Raw genomic sequence first — 24,540 nt, forward strand, 5'->3', positions numbered from 1 at the left:
GTCAGAGTGGGTGCTTTGGGAAATCAACCTTAATTAAAGTCCAGGGAAATAATGAGTTTTTCAGTTCAGACATCAGTATTTAATTTACATTATTCATAACATTTTGTGTTTCTTTAGGAATGTCATCATGAATATCTCTAAGTGGGAAAAAAAGTGCAAATAATACCAAACATTTTTCTCGTTACATTTAACACTGCGTACACTACACTATTGTGCACGACCACGACCGTTAGAAACAAAATGATAAAGTGACTCTTTCTGACCGAAGCTCTGGAGACGCCTTTGACTTCCGTACAGTTCATACTTACATACATACAGATCATTTAGTGAGTGGCAGGAAATGAGAAAGCTGGAGGATTCTTTTTTTTTCATAGGAGGAAATGCTTACAATATCGCGTAAGATCATATCACATTTACGAGGAAGTGATGGCGTAAGCCTACAAACACTAGTGTGTTGCGGGAGGACAGCTACAATAATTGTATGTTACAGCAAGCAGGTGTTGTGTCTGTTTTCATTAGCAAAGCAAAATAAATCCAAACCACATCATCACACAGCTGTGGGGAGGATCATGTGCAGTTCACTGTAAATGCCCAGTAACACTTTTGGTCTTCAGTGCTGTGTTTAGGTGCACCCACCGTGTGATAATGACAGATGTAAGGTTACTTTATAATGGCAAAATTGTACAATAGCCTCTTTGACAGCTATCACAGTCATCACGGACACAGTGAGAATTGTTATGCTAAGGTTTCCAGTATGAGTAGAAAAAGAGAGAAAGAAAGGCTTCTTTTGTACATGACCAACAAGGCTCAGAGAGAAGATGCAGTATCGTTTCAACATAGATAAATCCGCTGCTTCACATAAATAATACCAACAACTGTAACACTTCCATCAGACGTCAAAAAGCAGATCCAACAGTGTCGTGTCGTTTTATTGTTACTGGTAGCCCTTAAAAAACTAATCAGACAGTTACCCTCTGTTGATTAAACACTGTCATATGTCAGAGCTTCACCTCTCCACTAAAGAAGTGTTTACCTTTTCACGTGTGAGCAAATTATTTATTTACAACCATTGTGACACAGTTGGCTACAAAATAAAAAAACTAAATTGGGGTTGGCTATTGCGATGGCCAGCCATGATTTGATTGGCTCCTGCCCCCCGGACTGCGACATATTTAGTGTTTGTATACAGAATCTGCATGCGCGCAACAATTGTTTACATATATCTGTGCGATTGTATTGAAGTATTTAAATGTGAAGCGCACTTTAACATGATAATAGTACCAGCCAGTGTGTGTGGGGTTACGAGGTGATGGAGGGCTTTACTTGTTTCACAGTCAGGAGGGTTTTCATGGGGGGGGGGTCAGGTGATGGTGACACTTCAGGTTCTTTAGAGTCCGGGGCAGTGTGCAGTCTTTGTGCAGGCCAGAGTCCAGTGGGAAGTTATTTTATGATCTGAGGACAGTCGCTCCAGGCTTTGGCCTTCCTCTTGGCCAGGGCCAGCCAGGCCGGCTCCGTGGAGACCTGTGGAGAGTCACTGGAGGGGAAGCGCTTTGACACCTCCTTGACAGCAGGGGGCGACGGTGTAGAGTCTGCAATCTCAACTGGGACAACAAAATCAAGGACAGTAGTTACACATCTTTTTGTTATACCATACCACAAAGCCGTTCCAATGCTTTTATCAAAGAAGTTAAAGCTCCCATTTCTAGAATAGATTTATATTGTGCAATCTTCCAAACTCACATTGGTTTCTCATACAGCATCTCTGTATAGTATGTGTATTCACTCTCTGTCCTAAACGGCTTGTTGGAGCTCCTACCCCCCCCTCCCCCTCCCAGCCCGAGCACACACACACACCTGTCTCAAAAGCTGAGAAATCGGCAGAGCTGCAGCTGAGAAAAGATTGAGTGTGTGTGTGTGTGTGAACCAATCCGCGGACTTAACGTAACGGCTCCGCGGACGTAATGTTACGTCACTATACCCAAATACGTCACTATACCCATGAATGGAAAAATAGAAAATGGAAAAATAGAAAATGGAAAAAGAGAAATCTCCAACGAGGCGTTCAGGGGCAGCATAGACAGGTATTTTCTTAGAGTTGTACTCGCTACAGGGTGTACTTTGAGGGTTTGTGACTCTGCAGACCGTTTACATGCAGAAAAAGCCACATAACACACAAGGGGACGGGTAATAACCAGAAAAGCATGACATCCATCCATCCATCCTTTAAATGAAACTGAATTAGCTGCAGGTGTTATCTGCATTATCATAAGTGCCTCGATGATCTTTTCCATATACCGTAGGCCTATTTAGTCTTTAAAACATCAGAAACCTTTAAAAAACAAAGTGCTCTTCAGAATTGACTAAATTCTTACTTGGACAAGCCAACCGTCAAGCCACAAAATATTCACTTTACTATCATGTGAAAGTTAAAAAGTTACCATTTAACAATTAGTGATTTCTTAATTCTTGTCGATCTACAAAATGGACTAATTGCTGCAGCTCTATCCTTGTGTGATATACTATTTTTTAATCAATACATTGTTGAAATATATAAGAGTTTCAACATGGAGAAATATTGATTTATGGTTGAAGCTGACATGTTATCCAATATGGATTAATCTGAATATTTTTAGGATAATTTTTTCATATAGGAATATATAAAATGTTACCCAAATACATTTAGAAAATTCACTGAAATAATCATATCTGCAGTATGTATCTTCTATCCTTAGACGTGCAGGTCTTACCTGTGACAGAGCTGGGTAAGGTGTTGGCTTTCTTCAGGTGTTCTCGCCTCTCAAAGCGTCCCAGCAGGCTGTCCGGTCTCTTGGGCTTCTCTGGGGTCTGAGGTTTAGAGGACGGACTGGTGCTGCCGCTTCCTCTGCTCTCTGTGGGGCTCACCAGCGTAACCTGCAGAAGAGATGGGTGATCATATGAGCAGACGGATATTGAAAGACTATTTGAATGTCAGAAAGAATACAAAGTGTGTAAAGAGTTAGCCAGGGGCACATACACTGTCTCTGCCCTGTTTCTCAGACAGTTTGGCCTCTCTGTGGCTGCGGCGGTCGTCTCTGTTCTGCTGCTGGTCTCTGAAGCCCTTCTGCTTCTGCAGAGCCAGTGTGATCCACAGGGGCCCCTCCTTCTCCTGGACCTTCGAACTGTCCAGTGAGTGCCTGCTCTGTAAGGATGGTTTTTCTGCAGCAAGACAAAGGAAGATAGATACATTACTGAGGCAAAACATAATTTGATCAGAGCCAAGGTTCTCAAATATTAAATATTGTTAACCAGTTGAGCCCCGAGCCTGTTTTTCAGGCCTCCCAGAACAATGACACTCCCAGAACAATTGCCTATCTTCACTTCTAAAAGGGGTACATTAATAATATGTTTTCTCAAAGCAATGATAAACCTGTGAGTTGGATGTAGAAGAGTCAGAATCAATATAGAATTGTTTTATTTTAAAGTAAATTTAGATTGAACATAATAATAAAATGTAAATTATAGTGTCCGTCCAAAAAACTACATTACTTATAGTGAAAACCCTTGAATGATGGGATAGTAGACTAAAAGCTTTAGGAATCCAAACTATAACATATAATAAGTACCCTGTATCAAGATTGATGCCAAACAAGAGACATTTTATCTTTTTAGAGAGGTTTAGCAAACAAAAAACGCTTCTGGGGTCATTTGGGTGCATTTTCCATATTTCTGGCCCCCCTCGGTCGATTTTGATGATTGACACCTCTTTTTAACCGTTAGAGCCAATGGAATCGAGGGGAAGTTCCTCAAATCCATCTAAACATTACCCATTGGTGAATAGAGTGATGTGTAGCCAGAATGCCCAAAACCGGAAGCTGTCATACACTCTGGTAGCTATCATAGCAGCTATATATGAAAACTCCGTTATTGACATAAATATGAAGATGGATTATCAGTAATAATTTTAGACACATTGGATTAACCTTCAGCAGCGTTTTTATAATTGGAATGCCATTGAACACAACTTGTGATAAGAAACAGCAAAAGTTAAGACATTTCTCCCGTGTTTGCTCCGTAAAGCTACGTTGTGTGATGTCTGTGTTTGCTTCGCGTTAGCATTTTTTTGCTCAGGGCTAATTCAGAGCCTTTGTTATTACCCTTGTGTTTCGTTTAGCTAAACATTGTCAATATTGTCTGATAGCTGAGTTTCTTCCCGTTAAGTGGGTATGACACATTCATAGTTTGTTCAATGTTAATATTGATTAAAAGTAATCGCAGAGCTTCAGTCGGCAGACTACAAAACAACTAATAAAGCTAGAAATCTAGGATGGACTCAGACCTGAATTTTAACAGCCACATTACAACAGTTATTAAGTCTGCTTACTATCACCTGCAGAACATATCTAGGATTAAAAAACTAATGTCACAGCAGGATTTAGAAAAGCTTGTCCATGCGTTTATCTTCAGTAGACTCGACTACTGCAATAGTGTATTCACAGGGCTGACAAAAACATCTATCAGAAAGCTGCAGCTGATTCAGAACGCTGCTGCTCGAGTCCTCAGTAACATTAAAAGAGTGGATCACATCAGTCCGGTTCTGAAATCTTTACACTGGCTTCCAGTCGGCCCAATAACTGATTTTAAAGTACTATTGCTAGTTTTTAAAGCACTAAATGGTTTAGGACCAAAGTATATTGTTGAACACCTACATAATTACGAGCCATCAAGGTGTCTCAGGTCTTCTGGGACGGGTCTGCTATCGGTTCAGAGAGTAACAAAACATGGAGAGGCAGCATTTAGCTATTATGCCCCGACTATCTGGAACAAACTACCCAAATCATGCACGTCCGCAGAAACGCTTACTATTTTCAAATCGAGACTAAAAACATATCTCTTTGCCGCTGCTTTTAATTGAGCTGCTCACATTCGCACTACAGTATGCCTTTTAAACATGTATACCTGTGGTGTTTATTTTTATTATTTTATTATCTTTGCTTTGTAATGCCTGTTGTAAAATGCCATTACATAATGTGTTTTTACTGTATTTATTCCTAAAAAGTCTTTTAATTTGTTTTGTAAAGCACTTTGAATTGTCGCGTACAGAAAAGTGCTATATAAATAAACTTGCCTTGCCTAAGAAGCCCTCATACGCTGTTTCTTGCAAGATGTTGCGTTTTGCCCCCGGTACCGGGGGCATGGGGCTTAACTGGTTTAAGGTATCTACATATTTCTGTAAAGCGACTTTGAGCACCTGTAAAAGCGCTTACAAAATAAATCTATTATTATTGTTATTATATTTACTGTAAGGACATTACAGTAGAATCGAGCATCTAATATAGAGCTGCAACGATTAGTCGATCTTCAGAAACTGATGAATCATAAAGTACATTTTCAGGCTAAAATGGCAGAACAAATGGCCAAAACATTGATTTATTTAGCATTATCAAATTGCTTTTCAAAATATGGATTTTTTTATGGCATATAAAACTTAATATCTCTTGATTTTGGAATGAAAAAACAAGACATTTAAAGACACTACGTTGGACTTTGACAAACTAGGACGAATATTTTGGGCTATTTCCCGATATTTTTATGACCAGACGATGAATAAAGAAACAAACGACTATTATTATCGATAATAAAATACTTGCTATTTGTTTTACTTGCACACATTGTCATTAGACATTTTCTTGTCTATCTTTTGTCAAGAAATATATATGCATATAACCATGATAGCAAACTAGCCTCAAACCTTTTCTGTCATTCCCCACTTTGAACAGGTGGGCCTTTTCAAGCCCCACCTGTTCCTCATCGCTCCAATAAAATGGTAGGCCAAGCTTAAAATTGTCAAATGTATCGTTCTATAACAGGGATCTCCAACCTTTTTTAGGATGAGAGCTACTTTCAAAAAATAAAACAAGTCGTGAGCTACTTTTACTCCTCTTTTTTTTGCAGTGTATATATTTAGCACATTTTAACATTGTTATATGCTTACCTTTAACCTTTGTGTGCTGTTTGGGTCTGTGGGACCCGTTTTCAGGGTTTACTGAAAGAAAATGTATTCAATTTAATTATTTTAACCTGCTTTATTTGGGGGGGTGGACCTCACATCCTCTAGGGGGGTCCGGGGGCATGCTGAAGTTAAATGCATCAATCTGGTGCACTTTGAGCACAAAATGAATGTATGGATACAGCTCTCAACACTCCGATGAAAGGGAGCTGTATACTTTTCAATAATCCAAACATCTTTACAATATGATCACAACCAATAACAAATAATTTAAAGTTGTTTATTCTTATCTTGTGTTAGTTAGCATTCTTTCTTTTTATTTATGCATATTTTACTAATCACTCTCCTTTTAAACTGTTTTTTATTTATTTTTTACTGTCCTACACATTGGAATGATTTCTTACTTTATTTTTTACAACTATATTAAATAGATAAAGGTGTGCTCTCTCTAGCTCTATCACTCTCTCTCTGTGTCTCGTTCGCTCACAGAGGCTGTGTGCTCCTCCGTGGCGATGACGGCTTGCGTTAAAAAATAATAATAAACATAGGCCTATTTGTAAAGTGGGGGGACACAAACGGGATTTCGAAAAGTGTCACGGTTAAACTCCTTATGAAGTGGTGAGGTGCCGCTCCACATTGCTTTTCTTCCCGACTGCAACGCTGTGTGTGTGTGTGTGTGTGTGTGTGTGTGTGTGTGTGTGTGTGTGTGTGTGTGTGTGTGTGTGTGTGTGTGTGTGTGTGTGTGTGTGTGTGTGTGTGTGTGTGTGTGTGTGTGTGTGAGAGAGAGAGAGAGCGCTTCACATGTGTGTATGAGAGATTTTTACATATGTCTGTTATCGGCCCCGATAACCGGCCAAGCCGATTATCGGGGCCGATATTCCGCATTTGACCGATTATCGGTATCGGCCTTTTTTTTATCAAATTTAAAACTTTGGCTCTGATGCGGCCGTTTCTCTGGCTGCAGTCACCACTCTGTGTACACGAGCAATGTCCCGCCCACAGCGCTATCTGATAGGCTATTACTGAAGATTTTCCGGGCGGGAGCCAGCCAGAGAGGCGGGACCTTCTCAGATTACAGGCAGGTGCGAAAGAACGCCGACACAGACTGAAGCAAGCAGCAGCGCTGAGCGGCAGAGCCATACATGTGTTAAACCGAAGTTCAATAAACATCCCTATCCCCTATGCTGAAGTTGCAAAAACACCACGATCTTATGATCCAATTCTATCAGTTTCCCAGTTACACAGGGACGCGGGAAGTCAGTCAGAGTTGGGGGTGCGTGCAGCGTCTCGCAGCGGAGTAACTGGTGCGGAGGGGAGGGGCTGCGAGTGGAGCCTCGCTATTTTTCAGGTTGATATGTGAAGCTCATTAGCTAGCCAACATGTATCTAGCAAATGTTTAGCAAAATATTAGAAGTGAGGCTCCTAGACTAACGTTAGGTCTACTGTAATAGCCTCACTTTTAATAGTTTGCAAAACATTAGCTAGCACTAGTGTTTTGCAGTTGCTAGCAGCTTATTGGGATTTTATGCTAGATAGACAGATATAATAAATTAAGCATTATTGTTAGTTAAGCATGTCAGCCTGCAGCCCCACTTCTTGTCTCTCTCTCTAACTCATTGCAGATGGCTGCACTAAAGAAAAGGGCACAGAGAGGAAACCAGTTGTAAGATGTTTAAAAGTTAATTAAACATAATATATGCTTAAATGCATTTCAAAGAAGTTGTGTTGAGTTGTGTTGGAGTTTGTGTTATTCTACATTTTGACACCAAGATTTTCTGATTTTACTGCAAATGTATATCGGTTCCAAATATCGGTTATCGCTCTCCTTGATTACTAATAATCGGTATCGGCCTTGAAAAAGCCATATCGGTCGATCCCTAATGTCTGTAAATGATTTTGGTTTCAGTTGTGTGTGAGCAGGCTCGGATTGGCCATCGGGAGATTCGTGACTTTTCCCGGTGGCCGCTGCCGTTAGTGGGCTGCTGCCTTCGGTGGGCCGCTGGCTCTGGCATAGGTGGGCCGTGGACTTTCACAGCACCTGGTACCGCATCCACCGCCGCAGTGAAAGTCCACCGCCATTGCGAGTCTCCGGCTGTAACATTCCACTACCGCCCATGAGGAACAGGTTCGATTCCGGCCTGAGGTCCAAAAAATGTATTTAAAAAAAAAAAAAAAGGCCTAATAATAATAATCTCTCGTTCATCGCGTCCCACCTATCACATCTCTGCGGCCCCACACTTTGAGAAACACTGCTTTAAGCCATGCAGAGACGCTAAATAAAAAACCAAGGACTCCAGATTAGAACTATAGTGCTATATCTAAGTAGCGCTGACCTTTCTTGATGAGCTCTGCCTTCCTGTCTGTCTTCTCTCTCCAGGGGATGTTGATTGAGGGGAAGAAGGATCTCTTCTCCTTCGGCTCCTCCTCCTCTCGGACCTGGCTCTGGCTGCTGCGGTGAAGCTGAGCCACCGCTGAATGTTCCTCACTCCTGAGGGTCTGCTCCTGGCTGGACGATTCTGCGGCCCCTGTCCTCTGAATCACAGCGTCAACAACATGGACCTCCTTAGGCAGCGGCGACGGGGGAGGGGTGGGGACGGCTCCACTTGGTTTGGGTGACGTGGTTGGTCTTCTGTAGATGGGTGGCTTGGAAAGCACTTTCTCACCTTCGCTGTGTGTGCTGGAGCTGGAAGACTTTCCAGGTTTCGCCCGAGGCACAGCGGGGGAGGAAGATGCGTGTAAGTACTTGCTCGCCGCGCCTTCTTTCTGCGGAGATGATGGGCTAATGGATTTGTCAGAAAAGACAGAGGAGGTATCAGAGTCTGTCTCCATGGGGGTGAGCGGGGAGGGGACGCCGTCAAAGCTATCCCCAGCACTGTAGCGCTTCTTCCTTTTCTCAGCAGACTGTTCGCTGTGAAAGCGGAGGGAGAAGTTGGTCCTCCTCAGCTTTATGCCGAATGGCGAAGGATTGTCGTCGCCTTCCTGGCCTCCCTCCTCTCCCTCCTCTCCACTTTCAGACGCCCCCGTCTCACTTCGACCCCTGCTCTTTAACTCTGCCGCCTCAGGTTTACCTCCAGGGCTAGGAACCAGGAAAGAGGGGAGGTCTTTGGCAAACATACACTCCTCTGACCCTCTTTCTACGATTCGGACGGTTTTACTCGTCCTGTTCTGAGGTTTGCTGCTTGGGGCCGGGGAGGCTGCGATGGGGCTTTCAGGCGAAGAACCCTCCTCTCCTGCTTCCTTTTCCTCGGCACCAAACACCTCAGAGTTCCTGTTGGAATCTCCAAACTTCTTCTTCGCAGGAGTGATGGAGAACTTGGCGCTGGCGGACATGGTCTTCCTGAGGTTGGTGTGGGAGAACGCAGGCGTGTCTTCGCTGCCGGGCTGAGGCTGGTTCTTGCTCTGTTCTTGCTGTTCGTCGTATTTCCCCTCCTCCACCCCCTTGAATATCTTTGATCTGATGCTCGCCCATTCTGCCAGGACAGACTGGTCTGTAGAGAGTGAGGACTCGTTGAGGGACTTGGTTTTGCCAGACTTGCGGTCCGGCGAGGTCTTGCTCTTGGTCGGTGGTGTTCCCTGGGCCTTCCTATCCTCTCCCAAACCCAGCAGAGACTTGCAGGCGCTGTCTTTGATCTGGTCCATATTGACGGCCGTCCCACAGAGCTGGGCGCCCGTCACCAGGATGGCGGTGTGGGGGACGAATGGAGACGTTGGCAGGTTGGGGGACTCTGGTCCTTCAGAGGAGGACGCGCTCTCTCTTCGCTCGGCTGCAGCAGCGCTCTGGTAGCTGGACGTCGGCGTTACAGGCGTCAGGTTGACCTTCTGGAACAAAATCTGTTTATCTCCAGAGGAAACTTTGAAAGAGAAAGGCCTCTGTCTCTCCTCCATCTCCCTCCAGCGCACCTCCTCAGCCTTCCTCTGCTCCTCCTCCTCCTTCCTCATCCTCTCCGTTTCCAACCTTTTATTTTCTTCAATCTCCTGCAACCTCAGCTTCTTTGCTTCCTCCTTTTTCTTCCTCTGCTCTTCCTCCTCTCTTAGCTTCCTCTTCTTCTCAGCCTCGAGCTCCTGCTGCCTCCTCGCTTCTTCCTCTTCCTCTTTCCTCCTCTGCTCCTCCATTCGTCTCCTCTCCTCCTCCCGCACCCTCCTTTCCTCCTCCTCCCTTCGCATCCGCTCTTCCTCCTCTCGTCGCCTCTTTTCATCTTCCTCTCTAATTATTCTCTCCTCTTCAATCCTCCTCCTCTCCGTCTCTTCTCTAAGCTTTCTCTCTTTCTCCTCGTGCTGTTTACGACACCTCTCCTCCTCTAGTTGACGCAGCCTCAGCTCCTCTGCTGCTCTCTTCCTCCTCTCCTCCTCCTCCTGTCTGAGTCTCTGCTCCTCCAGGTCCCTCCTCCTCCTCGTCTCCTGTCTCTCCTCCTCATGTAGTCTCTGTTTCTTGAAGCTTCCTAGGGACTCAACAGATGCTCTGCGTTGGGCGTCTGTGGAGAAACCTGCTGCTTCGAAGTCCTCTTGCAACACACCAGGAATATCAACTTCCTGGAGGTCCTGGGAATGTGGAAAAAAGCATTAGCTCCTATTTTGTTAATCCCAAAAAAGGGTATGAAATGTCAGAGAATAAACCCAAAACATGCTTATCTGAGACGACTCGTGGGTAGACTCACCTGTGTAAGCCGTCTGTGTTTGCGGGAAATCCTCTGGTTTTTGGGTTTGACTGACAGCTTATGCCTGGCAGCGGTGTTGTCCAGGCGAGGAACAGACTGTGGAACAGAGTCCAGATTGATGGACTCGATGGTACCAGTGGGCGGAAGAACTCGTTTGGACCTGGTTGACTTCACTGGGGTGCTGTGAGGTCCGGCTTGATGAGCCCCCTGGACCTGCTTTTGTCACAAAAACACATTTTATTAAAAACTCAAATGCATTAAATCTTTGTGCAAATACCTTAAAAGAGTACTCCGCCGATAATGCATTGCACTCATAATATTAAACAGTCAGACTTGGACTGCAAAACAAAGGATCAATTTAGATTCAATACATTTGAAGATCATTAAAGGTGGGGTAGGTAATTTTGGAGAAACCAGCTCGAGTGCGCTAGAATTTGAAAATACACAACCGGAAAAAATCTGCCACTTCCTTACAGAGCCCCTCCTCCAACACACACGAACGCGCACATGACCAATGACGGCACGATATAAATGTGTGCACAGATGGAAGGCTGACAGGCAGGCAGTGTTGCCAACTTGGCGATTTTCTCGTTACATTTGGCGGCTTTCCAAACCCTCCGGCTACTTATTTGTGTCAAAAGCGACTAACGACTAATCTAACGATTTATAATGGTGTTATTAGGGACTTTTCTGGTGTTTGGAGACTCACGTATTGTTCTGCAGTTAACGAGCCGCGGGACCCGACCTTCAAGGACCTTGAAGGGTTGGGAACGTTTTTTGTACTGAGCATGGTAGAGGTACCATGCTCTCTCCTACAGCCGCCATTACATGATATGCAAATTAGGCGATGGCGTCATTTAGCGACTTCTGGCGACTTTCCGGACAGCCAATAGCTACTTTCCTTACTATGGAGTTGGCAACACTGCAGGCAGGTAGGCCATCCGGTTACTTTAGCCGGGCCGGCTCAGATGGTTGGTCGTGCTTTTTGCAGTACTACGGCTTACATTTTGTATGGATTTTTTGTCAAAGCACTTCAGATATTCATTGCTATCGGGATGTTAAGAGCATTCCATGGAACATAACAAAAAGTGTATCTCGAGCCGGTTTCTCAAACTTACCTACCCCACCTTTAATTTTTGTAATTATTGTCTTCTTTTTCCTCATCAACACATTGTGCACATATTACCCAAAAAGCAACTGTGACCAATGATATGTAAAGATTTGCGTGTATTATGCTAGCGGCTAACGTAGCCTAAAGCAAATAAGGGTCTGGCTAGGTGGGGAAGTACTCGAGGAATACCAAGTTCAAAATGGTACATTTGCAAGAAGAAACTCATAAATTCTCTGAAGTCACAAATGAAAGAAAGGATCAACCTCTTCACACTACAGATGCTGTGTGTTTGTATGCACTGGATGGCCTTACCAAATTGTACTTTGCAACTGGATTAGCAATAAGGAAGTACTCATGTTTTTATTTCATTAATTCCTTTAACCGCAGAAAATATGAAAGGCTTTTCCCTGAATGTTATCTCCCTCCCCGCAGCTTCTTTTTTTATCTACAATACGCCATCAAATAAATGACAACAGTTAATAACACCTAATTTAGCACAGCTCCCCCTGCAGCCACAAAAGGTTGTATACAACTTTACCCACACATGCAGTAGTACTCCACGTGACCTGTGACTGTGGTGTATTAAATCTATGGAGCTCCTTTCAAAACTGAACCAAATCGTCATCAGAATGCATAAGTTAATAAGTTATTACCTTTGGCTCTGTGATTGCTGGCTCGGCTTCTACCTGGGCCAGAACCTTCAGAGGACTCCGAGGGACCTCTTCCTCATCCGAACTTCCCTCATCTCCCTCGCTTTTCCTTAAAGAAGGAGGTCTCTGGCCAAACTTTATACCTTGTGCTATCTGCTTCTGTTTGACCAACAGAAAAAGTAAACATGTTATGGTTGTAGACTGAAAAATAACTCTTCAGCAATTGAGTGCACACCGCCACAAGGCCCACCTGCAGATTCCTGACTTTATCCGAGACGTTTTCCTGGGACATGCTGTGATCTAGAGCGGCCTCGGCCGCCGGCTCCTCTGGAATAAAGATGCTGTCGTGTGAGAGGGCTCGTGATCCGATGGGATTCAAATCCCTGTGGAAGAATAAGAATGTCTTCAGGGTGTCATTACTGCCAACAACTTGCAGAATGGGTTTATAACACTTTCCCTTTACTGGAAGTGAAAGAAAATGATATGATGTAACTTCCTGTGTGGGCTCTAATAAAACCTGTGATTGCAGTTTTTATGAGCAATAGCACAATGGCAAAAGGACAAGCTTTGTTTCGTTATGTATCACATAAGAATAGAATCACAAAATGAAACTTCATCTCTGTAGTTACCTCAGATTTTGACTGGACTCCTCATCGTCAGATACAACTCCATTGCGCACTTCCCCGGTAGAAAAACTGGCCTTTAGCTCTGCTCCATCAAAGCCCCCTTTGGCCTCCCTCTTCTTCTTTCTCCCGAATAGTCGTTTGAAGGGCTGGAATTTGCCCTGTCGTCTTCTCTCTGCGGGTAAAAGAGAATAGATGACAACCACGGCTACATGCAATCAGATCATCAATCTTTATATCCTCAGATAAGGAGCAGGCCGGTGCCTATGGGCGTGTTTTTGTATGCGTGTGTGTGGATAATGAAATGCAATTGATTTTATTTGAAGAAAATAAATCAAAATAGCAGATGGAATGAGAAGAAAACCTTGGCTCGTACTTACTAGTGTTCAAACAGAAGTGGGAAAGATAAACAACACGCAGAAAAAGGGAGCACCCACACAGCAGTATAGCAGCTTGAGAGAAATAGGGAACAAATCCCTGATTCACTGACTGAAAACAGCCAAATCCATGATTGGTCCTGAGAGAAAGGAAAGCAGTGAAAACCCGACATCCAAGCTGTCTGCATGGCCCCAAGGAGTTGACGTTAAATGTGTGGCTGATTATCAGACTTTAACTGCATCGCCTCAATAGATAACGCCTCTCCAAGAGATACAAGTGTATTATCTAATGCAAAACTAATGGGTGTTAACCCCCATTATAACTTAATGACACATGTCACTGCTAATCGCTCCGGTGCAATGTGCTAGCAAAAAAAAACCTTGTCCTGACCTATGCAATAAAGCAAAGCAGCCGGCAATAAAGTCCTGTAAGTGCTGGTTGATGAGGAAATCGTGAAAGTAATGAAACTTTTGGACTTTTGAATGATATTTCTATATCCTCATCCTCTTCCAAGTGAGAAAGTTGTAAACTCTTACACATAAGCTAAACTTTCCCTTGCTTGAAGGGAAAACATTGCTCTAATCACTCCATGGGATTCCAAAGAAGAGATTTGTTGACATGATGTCATTCGAAAAAATGTAAACAGATATCTTCTGGTTAAATTAAATATAATAAAGGGTGTTTGTGTGTCTTTGTAAGTCTCTGTGTGTTTTGTTTTTGTCTCCGTGTACTCATGGAGGTCCCTTGCATGAACTAAGAGGGTGAGGTTACAGAGCTACTCTACACCACTGTGCAGACAGGCGTTCTCAGGCCTCTGTGGGTATCCCTTTCAGAGCTATAAGTAGCAACTGGTGTGGGATTTCACTTTGCATGCTGCTCACTGTACCAGAGGCATCATGGGAAATGATACAGTAAACTAATTTCCCCATGTACAGTCTCAACTCTTTATATTTTTGCGTGGGAGAGTTTTAAGTGCTTGGTATGTATTTGTGTACTGACAAACATAGGACTTTAAGGACAGAGTGGGAAGTGTTTGTTCGGATTATTTTGTTGTACGCCTTTATGAAAAGCAGTTCAATTAAAAATAACAGTTTTTGTCTTCTAGGAGTGTCACTCAAATAATCAATAGAAATGACATTACATGTTACTTGTTAGACGCTTTTATCCAAAGCGATTTACATACTCAATACTGCGGACAATCACCACAGGAGCAATTTGGGGTGAAGTGTCTTGCCCATGGGACACAACGACATGCTGACTGCAGTGGGGTCTGAACCTGTGACCCCCTGATCCGAACACCTACATAGAACCCACTGCGCCACACGCCACCAGAAATCAATTGTCTACCAGATATTCAATTATTTTACACAAAAACCCTGTATCTGTATAAAAGGCAACATTTCAGACTGGGACAAATACAGTTGTGACAGATGTCTAAACTCATTTTGCAGCCACAGTCATATGTTTGGAGAAGAGTCTCTTACTACTTCATAAATATGAATATATGTTTGTTGTTCAATCATACATCCAATGTGTAAACAATTTGTGGTTCTACTGGGGCGTTATGTGCTGCTCCCAACACAGGAATAGTCCAGCATCTAAACCCAGTAAAACTATAACGTATTGTTTTTACAGTTGTTTTGTAAAGATTAGAGGCTTGGTGTTCACTTTTAGAGATGCTGGTAGATTTAGCCATTTTTGGACAAAGCAATGGTATATGTTTTACTGTTTCGAGTCTAAGCCAACAGGCTGCTAATGGTGGCTGCATAATGGTCTTAATTCACTCATCTAACTCTGGACAAAAATACACATTAAGGTTTACTAAGGTCTCCTTCAATGTATATTTGTAGACATAAGGAATTTGGAAGTCAACAATTGATTTCATTACCAATTGATTCTTCTTTTGATTCATCAATAAGTCGTTTGTCTAAAACAATGACATGACATTTTGGGAAATCCTGCAGTTCAGTTTTTGTATCACTCAGCAATCAATCAGTTCTGAGATATATTACAGCGTGATGACGAGGAGACCTCACTGTTTTAATATTTTCCTTGTTTTCTCTCTTATGTTTTTGTCCCTTTTTGATTTTAATTTTCACCATGGGTAAATCATATTTAGGACCTTGATGTTTACATCAGATTGAAGATCTAATAAAGGTGGGTTAGCTTTAAATTGGTTTCCTTAGCTTTATGTCTAAAGAAGGACTTGAAATTAATCAGAAATCTTTGGCAAATTTCTCATGAATTTATATTTTTGTAGAAATATTTTCCTTTTTTTTCCCAAATCGGGAGTCTTTGCAGTTTTGAGAATATGTGAGGGGATATTCTGATGTGACCCAGATGGTCTGCTTCCCTGCAGAATGCTCTTCCAGCATCAGTGCCCGTCCAGTGTTTCTACTCTGATCCCAAGCCCATAATGCACTGCCGTGGGCATGCTCACACACTCATGCGTGAAACGAGAAAGGACAATTTTTTTCTGCCGCGTAGACAACTCAGCAGCAGCAGCACTCTACAGAGCAGCACCCAACCAACTGAGGTTAACTCTGACTTCCTGTGTGCTTGCGATGCAGTGCGTTTTGACCCAGGTCCTCAGGAGAATATTTAACATCTGGCAACTTAAAGTGGAAAGAAACATGTTTTGTTTTTTTAAATGCACACGATGCAACAGCACAATGTTCTGATATTAATGCAAGCAGGTCTAACATTTTTGGAAATGCCCTTTTCTGGCTTTCTAGTTACATGAGAAGATAAATAACGCTTTAATATCTGTCAGTTCAATATAGAAAACAACGGCCAGCAGCCTGTTAGCATAAAAACAAGCATCATAACACTCACTAAATGTAAGTGACATAACATCTTTGTGTGTTTTTTCTTCTTTTTGCACAGACATCACCTAAAAAGAAGTATAGGTAAAGGAGATCAAAGAAGTCGTCAAGTGGACACAGCACACCACTCGCATGTAAAGGCTGAATCAAACCCATCACCACACCATGCAGATCTTAAAGAGACAATGGAACACATTGAACAGACAGTGACAGAGGTCATTTAATCCTCATGATGTGATCACTGAATCCACTTTGACACACTGTCTCTTTAAGATGTCGCTGAAAATAACTAATTTTTTCCTGTTTACCTGGGCCTTTCGATTCGGTTACCTCTAAAAGCATCTCGTGCTTAGTTTCCGTGGCGTCCGTTGCCATGGTCACAGCACACCTTGGCTGTGGTGAGAGAAGAAGGAGGTGAGCATGTGGATGATGTTATTGTCTGTACTGCAGGAGAGTTCAAGTGTGAGCGGAAAATTGAGCAGAGCCATATGAGAGATCAGGAAAGTGACCCTGAATGTTTACATTGTGAGGGGGGGTCGCTGCAGTTGGACTTTGTTGTTTTTATTTGCTCTCCATTCCCTCTTAGCATCATTCAAGCACATGCGGGGTGGATAATTTGTTTAGCATATATACCACTAAATAAAGCCTCTGCTGTTTTAAAAGCAACATAAGCCCCCTGAAGCCACTCTGTTGTGGCTAGTTGATGCAGAATTAGTCAACTCCACATATAAGATAATACAGCTCCAGAAAGTTCCGTAATTACCAATAAAAGAAGAAACTAATAGCACCGGCGTTGAACATGTTCCAATGATAAGAGATCCGCGGAAGGAATAACCACACAAACCAGCTCTTATTTACACTGAACAAAAATATAAACGCAACACTTTTGTTTTTGCTCCCATTTTTCATGAGATTAACTCAAAGATCTAAAAAAAAAATGTATACACAAAATAACCATTTCTCTCAAATATTGTTCACAAATCTGAAAAAATCTGTGATAGTGAGCACTTCTCCTTTGCCGAGATAATCCATCCCACCTCACAGGTGTGGCATATCAAGATGCTGATTAGACAGCATGATTATTGCACAGGTGTGCCTTAGGCTGGCCACAATAAAAGGCCACTCTGAAACGTGCAGTTTTGCTTTATTGGGGGGGTCCGAAAACCAGTCAGTATCTGGTGTGAGGGGTAGGGTTAGGGTTAGGGTTAGGGTAATGTTGTGAATCGAGTGGCTCATAGTGGTGGTGGGGTTATGGTATGGGCAGGCGTATGTTATGGACGACGAACACAGGCCACTCGATTCACAACATTACCCTAACCCTAACCCTACCCCTCACACCAGATACTGACTGGTTTTCGGACCCCCCCAATAAAACAAAACTGCACGTTTCAGAGTGGCCTTTTATTGTGGCCAGCCTAAGGCACACCTGTGCAATAATCATGCTGTCTAATCAGCATCTTGATATGCCACACCTGTGAGGTGGGATGGATTATCTCGGCAAAGGAGAAGTGCTCACTATCACAGCTTTTTTCAGATTTGTGAACAATATTTGAGAGAAATGGTTATTTTGTGTATATAGAAAATGTTTTAGATCTTTGAGTTCATCTCATGAAAAAAGGGAGCAAAAACAAAAGTGTTGCGTTCAGGGTACTTTTTGTGGACTGCCACCAACCAGCACAGACTGCCTCCTCACACACTTGTCTGCAGCATGTTGGCCGAGCCAGAGGTTTTCTGATGTGCAGCAGGAAATGTGTGTGAAACCACAAGGCCGGCAGCGTTAGAATCAAAAGAGAGCGTGAGACAGTACTGAGAGAGACAGAGAGAGGCCGGCTGTCTCCAGTTGGATCAGCATGCCGTGGGCTTCCTTCCTCACGGGGACAGAGCCGGACAGACTCTCTCAGAAATGTCTCGACCCAATAAAGGCTCTTTGTCCTGCCAGCGTAGAACAAGGAGCGAACAAGCATGTTTGGTAGTCGGGCGTTGGAACACAGACAGTATTTGATTGTGTCTGCTGGTGTAAAGAGAGATATTGTGAAATCTTGTTTTGTTTATTTACTGGAATTGGCTGCAATTCCTGATGTTGAGCAAGTGTGATAAGAAGTCAGTGTGTGCCTTGTTATTTTGTGTACTGGAGTGTGTTTGCAGTCTGTTTGCTGCAGCGGACCGACTTGAGGGTCAGCTAGAGATGGGATGAGAAAAGCACGAAGAGCAGCCATGTGCTCTACAGAAGCAGAGAGAGATGCCTTTGACAAGGATACAGCTGCATCAGAGTATGGCGGCGGCATAACACGATGCTGCGCTCTGTAAACGACCCAACAGCTCAACATCATTTGGATGGTGACACATCTCTGCACCAGACAACTACAACGTCCAAAGGCATGGCTTCTTAGTGTTGTAGCGGTTAAGTGCCATAACCTCACAGCACAAGTAGCTTGCTGACAAAGCAGACGGACGGACTTGGCGGAGCCGTGTTTTACCTATTTCAGCTGCACAGCTCGAGACGGCTGCACACCACTGCAGTAAAACCTTAGGGAACATCGATCTGTTCTTTTGCACAAAGCTTGTTTTACCCAGAAGAGCCTTGATGCTGCCTCCGCTGTTGCTTTGGGAGAAAACGGTGAAATAAATACAGAACAGAGACAGTTTGGGTTTGTTAGATCTGTCAGTTGCACTCACGACGGGAAACATTAGCATGGCATGAGGGGGTGACGTGGGGAGGGGTTAGATGAGGAAGCACTTAAAATGTTCTATCAGAAATCTATACTGCACTATTGCGTCACTCTTTTAGGGTCTAGACTCTAGTCTCATCAACATCAACTCTTTGTCCCAATCTCCACCTTTCTCTGAAGTTTGAGCAGCCTCCCACCAAATCCTCCTCTCTACAAACACACTGAAATAGTTCACTTGGCGTACACATGAATGTGTTTCTGCTGGTGTTTCAACTGCAGCTGCACTGAGCAGCACAAAGAACAACGGAGGAGTTTCCAAGTAAACCAAGTGTTGGAGCACGCCATGCAAAAGGGTTGGGCATTTACACATGTGGAAAATTAATATCATGTGTGTGTGGTGATTAATCATAATCTCAGCCAGTCACTACTGCTGACAGTACTGACAGTAAAGCAAGTCAGGACATGCTGGTAGTTGCCACAGGAGCCTGTTTAAGGATCAGGAGAGTTCTTATTTCTGAAAACATATCTTATTTGAACAAAACTAAATCCAGATAGATTGGAAAGAAGGCCTTGATTCCACCAGCTGCTGCTGCCACTTCTAAGTTAGGATTTTTTTTAATCATAAAAATAGCATCCTCTGGACACAGTCCAAAGCATCCACGGAATGTCTATCTCCAGGGAATATTTAAAATGCCTAAATAAAAAACAATTCAAACAGAGAAATATGTCCTCGGCTGAACTGTGATAATGCTACACAGCTCTGCAGTTAAATGATTTTAATGTATTAATGATGAAACATGAAATACTGTATACACATTGCATTTCATTCAATTTTCTTTTGACATTTTAATTGAAATGTTCCACATACCTGCTACATGTGAAACCAAAAATAACATATAAAAGCAGTCTGTCGGCGTGTGGTGTTGAACTCTAAAAGTCATCCATGTTATCATTGTTTATCACAGACTGCTCTACTGGCATTCTTGCTAGCATTTACTTTCTGTTGTGTTTTTTTAACTATTATATAATTGTTGCACATTTCCGTTATGATTTTGCACGTGCCGTTGGAATCTCCAAATGATCAACTGGGTGATATTGAGATGACAACAAACTCGGTCTGTATCTATTTTAATCACATCAGAGGCCTATTTTAATACCAAAATACCGACATATTGTATAACTCAAATCCCTTCACCTTTGCGTGATTCAGATTGTAAAGGGAACAAAGATAGTAAACACATAAGCAAAGCGCCAACAGCTAATGTTCATGCATGGCTGAAAACAAAGCCCCATGTGTGTCAGTGAACACGTTCAGCTCAGCATGTCGGACCCAGCTTCAGTTAGAGCTGAGGAAAAGAGTATTACCAAGATGAGAGCTGTCAGCATGTTTCATCAGAACCGCCTGTCGGATGGTCAAGTGGCTGCAGAACCGACTTAAAATAATGGGGCTATGCTCGACCTTTTTTGTTACTTTCAGAAGCTGACATTCACCAATATTGACCAGCTATTTGGAAGACAGAAAGTACGCAGGGTTTCTCTCTCATGCTTTCTCTTTTTCTTTCTTAACACAACTTTCCATGTGAACAATTCAATGCAAAGCTATGAATGTGTTCTAGGTGGGGAGGTCTGAACAAGTATGTATACCCCAACAACTTTGCATATCGCATTGACAAAATAAAATGTGGACCCGCTGATTGTTCTACAGAGAAAGTCAGGGCATCACCAACGTCAGTAGGATGCATCTTCCAGAAAACATGAACTATTGCATGGTAATCCATCCTCTAGTTGTTGACATTTTTCAGTCTGCACCAAAGCAGTAGACCACTTGACTAACAAACATTGCCAATCCTTAAGCCATCCCACCAAATGTGGGTTACAACCTGTTAATAGATACTAAACAACCAGCAGTACTAGCTTTGAGTGCAATACAGGACTGCAAACGACCCAGTCCAACAGTGCGGCAATACACACTACCTCCTTAAATTATATAACGTTTTATTTTTGTTCAAACGTTTTGCTGTGAGGTGTTCTTGGCACTTGTCCACAATGTGGAGAAACAATGGATTTCAGAGTGACACGCACCATGTATCACATGACCATGGTTATATTTTCCACATTAGCCAATTGTTAAGAGACAATACTCAAGCGTGCAAACAAACAGGAACGGCTGTCGTCTCATACCTGAGCATCTCTAACACTGTAGCTTATACATTTTTGGTTGATGTCAACTATGAATATCACAAGTGCAGATATATATTTACACTTCACTGAATCACACAGTACGACATGAGCTGCCTATAAGGGTTATGCACACAGTCAAAAATACACAAAGAATCAATGGCAGCTATATTTAAAGTCAACCTACATCAGAGAGCTTTACCTAACATTTTTTGTAACTTTCTGTATAAGAGTGCTTTCTTACCGTTATGCAGGCGCTCTGTGTGCGAGGGTATCTATGAGTCGTTCCACCTGCCTGCTGTCACTGTGGATCTAGGGCATTACCTGGAGTCAGGTGTCAGATGCAGTGAAGGCAAAGTTGTGTGTGTGAGCAAGTGTGTGTGTGTGTGTGTGTGTGTGTGTGTGTGTGTGTGTGTGTGTGTGTGTGTGTGTGTGTGTGTGTGTGTGTGTGTGTGTGTGTGTGTGTGTGTGTGTGTGTGTGTGCAAGAAAGTGACAGGGAAAACATCCCTTAATATTCTCATATTGATTAAAATTTGATTGCAGTTCTAAAAGACGCCTACTCTGGAGAAGTGGTGACGGTGTGGGTTCATGACGCGTGTTGGAGTGAAGCACATGTACTGTCAGAGGGGAGGAGGTGTGTCAGCGAGGCAGAGTGAGCGCTGAGCGAGGAGAGATGGGCGTTCTCCTGTGTCTGTTAGTTAGTGCTGCTGTGCTGAGGAGGCACAAAGTGACACTTTGTTTCCCCCGCCAGATAGTCAGTGCAGGAGAACAGACTGGCATTCATCATTTCCTCTGGCTGATGCACAGAGGCTTTCATTGTGGGTTAACAGTAACCGCGTATGCACATGTGTGATTACAATAGTCTTCAACGGTGCACCACAACTGCTTATCAATACAAGGGGCATAAATGTATGTCATTGTCTTACAGTGATTAGTATTTTACAGCATTCAACATCAAGTCAAAATAGCTTAGTTCCTTGACTGTGGCAGCCTTAATATCATTTTAATTTTTCTATTGGATGTGTGCATCAGCGTAGTGTTAATGTGTAATAAGGACAGCTCCCCCACTCCCTAGTTTTGGCAGATTCACACTGCAGCCTCAAAGGGATATGGTAATGATGGGGCTTCACTAACCTGGAAGCTGCCTATATTACAGCAGCATCGCACTTCAAAGACAGACTGCATGCTCCTCTGACTGACTGTGTGCAGAAATAGAAACCCCCAGTATAAGCAGCATAAACGAACTCTCACTAAGATATTCACCTCCATATATATTCACACATAGGATAAGCAGAGAGTCATAATGACTTCACTTCAAGAGCAAACACTTCCTGCTATGCTCAATGACACTGTAGCAGCCACAGCACTAGCCCTATATGGTAAACCATTTAGAATATTAAGGTCATAATATGTTCACATATGTCATACCATAAATAGTTTTTAATTATTTCATGGTTAAATGTAGAGGGTTTTCATTTTGCAGTGACGTTAAATAGAAACATACACCACGTTCAAAGGCAATCATCACAGTATTGCTGGTTTGATCCAATTCCTGGTTATTTACGATAAACACTGGAATAATGTGGGTGACCTACGGTATGTGCCTTAAAGACATCATTTACATCTTGATATCAGCATACATTTTAATGGAATACATACTGCATAGAGCATTATTAAGAGCAGAGATAACTGAAATTGTAGGAAATAAAAATAATCTATATAGTATAAATGTGGGATACCTAAGAAATAGTGTTTAACAATAAGATCATTACACTTTAGATGTGAGCATTTAATCATTACATTTATTTATTTTAGCTTATAGTTGCTCCTATGTAAAACACAGTTTTAAATGATAATCACGCATTTTATTAGGCCAATGCATCACAACATGAGCACTTGTACTTTTTGTACAAAGTACATTTCAGTTCCATTTAATTTTGAATGTAAGCGTTTTATTTTTAACAAGCCGGGAGTTTCCATTCCTGTTGTCAAATATGCGGCTATTGAAAATCAATTGACATTTAAACACACAGAAAACAATGAATCAGGCAGTGTTTGCCTGCCTCGTGGTGATTAAATCAAATCCATAGTTGCAGCTTTATCTGAGGTCAAAGGGTGTTAAATGAAAATAGATGCTGTCTTGCATTGCGAAAGCACTTCACAGATGTTTCTGAAAAAGTGTCATCACCACCCCGTCTGGGTGGTGATGACATATACTTACTTTGCAGCTCAGTGCATCTGAGAATCTAAACCTTCAGGATGAATATGAAGCTGGACATTGCAGTACTTTATAAAACACTACTCTTGAACCAGTGACGTAGTCTTTACTATGAGATCTCTTCCCTATTTCTCCTGCAAAAAACAGACCCGGATGACAGCTCTGTGTCTTAATATGTAATCCATCAGCACATAAACACCAATAGAAAGATCACAGATTATAGCTAAAATACCACATTGTTGCCTGTAGGGCAGACAATCAAAAAATGAAACGGATCAATTGACTCAAACCAGCACCATAAATCCAACACCAGCAGCCTATGAATTCATTTCTGGCAAACTGCCATCTATTCCCCCTGCCTGTATGTCTCAGCACAAGAGTCCACTGATGATGACAGTAATGCAGCAATGATTTAAAAGCCTTCACATTGCCTGTGGAAATATAAAGCCATAATATCATTTTTCGCACATGCAGGCCCGCAGCATATTATGGCCTGTGCATGGTTCTCCAGCTGACACAGATATCCTGCATTTCTAAGGCTGTATTGTGTGTCATTTGGAGAAAGCCACGGTTCGCTGTTGTGGAACATCAACACTGACCTAAAGGCACGGATCAATACGTAACCGTTAATGGCAGATTAGTGTATGCATGCCGCAGGGATTACAGTATTAATTGCAGAATAAAAGACGCACTGAGAACAAAGAATCTGGCCTTTTCTTTATCATATTGACACATATGAAATCCATACAGCCTTCAATTGATGTGCATTATTTACTAACGATCAATTACAATTTTGGCTTGTTGACATCGGCGTTTGCGCATTTGAAATCGGATGAAATTGAAAGTCCCAGCCCTTTCCTGCGCGCACACATACACACATCTGTGAAGGATGGAGCAGAAGATGCAATCGGGTCAATGCGAGATGAGAGGTGCGATATGTGACAAGGTCATCAGCGTCGTGAACATGGAAGACAATCAGCATAAAAGACATACAATATGGAAGAAAAGAGGGGGAAATCCCAGCACCTTTTTTTCCCAACGCGATGCCTCTTTGTGATCGGCGCTGAGGTAAAACTCCGGCAGCTCCGACCCTTTTGTGTTGCTGATGCTGCGGGTGCCCGACAGAGAGACGCACGCACAGTCAGTCCCGATGGAGAAGGGAGGGTGTGGCTGCGAGAGAAAAGCGAGGGTCGGCGGCACAGAGACTCAGTGAGCTCCCGTCACGATGCGAGCACGCTACTCTAAC

The 24,540-nt window shown here is 42.8% G+C and overlaps 1 protein-coding gene across 6 annotated transcripts; it reads right to left on the minus strand.

The window, feature by feature from the left end:
* Positions 1 to 56: 56 nt before the first annotated feature.
* cracd (capping protein inhibiting regulator of actin dynamics) lies at positions 57 to 24,476 on the minus strand. Of its 6 annotated transcripts, none has more exons than XM_034229983.1 (10): positions 24,321 to 24,476; positions 13,032 to 13,200; positions 12,653 to 12,785; positions 12,406 to 12,561; positions 10,642 to 10,857; positions 8,320 to 10,525; positions 5,972 to 6,022; positions 3,014 to 3,195; positions 2,748 to 2,910; positions 57 to 1,601 (listed from the first exon to the last, which is right to left on the minus strand). In XM_034229983.1, exons 3-10 carry the CDS (start codon positions 12,692 to 12,694, stop codon positions 1,441 to 1,443), a joined length of 3,177 nt encoding a protein of 1,058 aa, XP_034085874.1. In that variant the 5' UTR covers positions 12,695 to 12,785; positions 13,032 to 13,200; positions 24,321 to 24,476; the 3' UTR covers positions 57 to 1,440. The 6 variants fall into 6 exon arrangements, with proteins under 6 accessions (XP_034085874.1, XP_034085875.1, XP_034085872.1 ...); XM_034229984.1 differs by lacking the exon at positions 24,321 to 24,476 and adding an exon at positions 21,320 to 21,473; XM_034229981.1 differs by lacking the exon at positions 24,321 to 24,476 and adding an exon at positions 16,537 to 17,095.
* Between the last annotated feature and the right edge of the window lie 64 nt (positions 24,477 to 24,540).

This window comes from Gymnodraco acuticeps, unplaced genomic scaffold (genome assembly GCF_902827175.1).
Source record: "Gymnodraco acuticeps unplaced genomic scaffold, fGymAcu1.1, whole genome shotgun sequence".
Lineage (NCBI taxonomy): Eukaryota > Metazoa > Chordata > Actinopteri > Perciformes > Bathydraconidae > Gymnodraco > Gymnodraco acuticeps.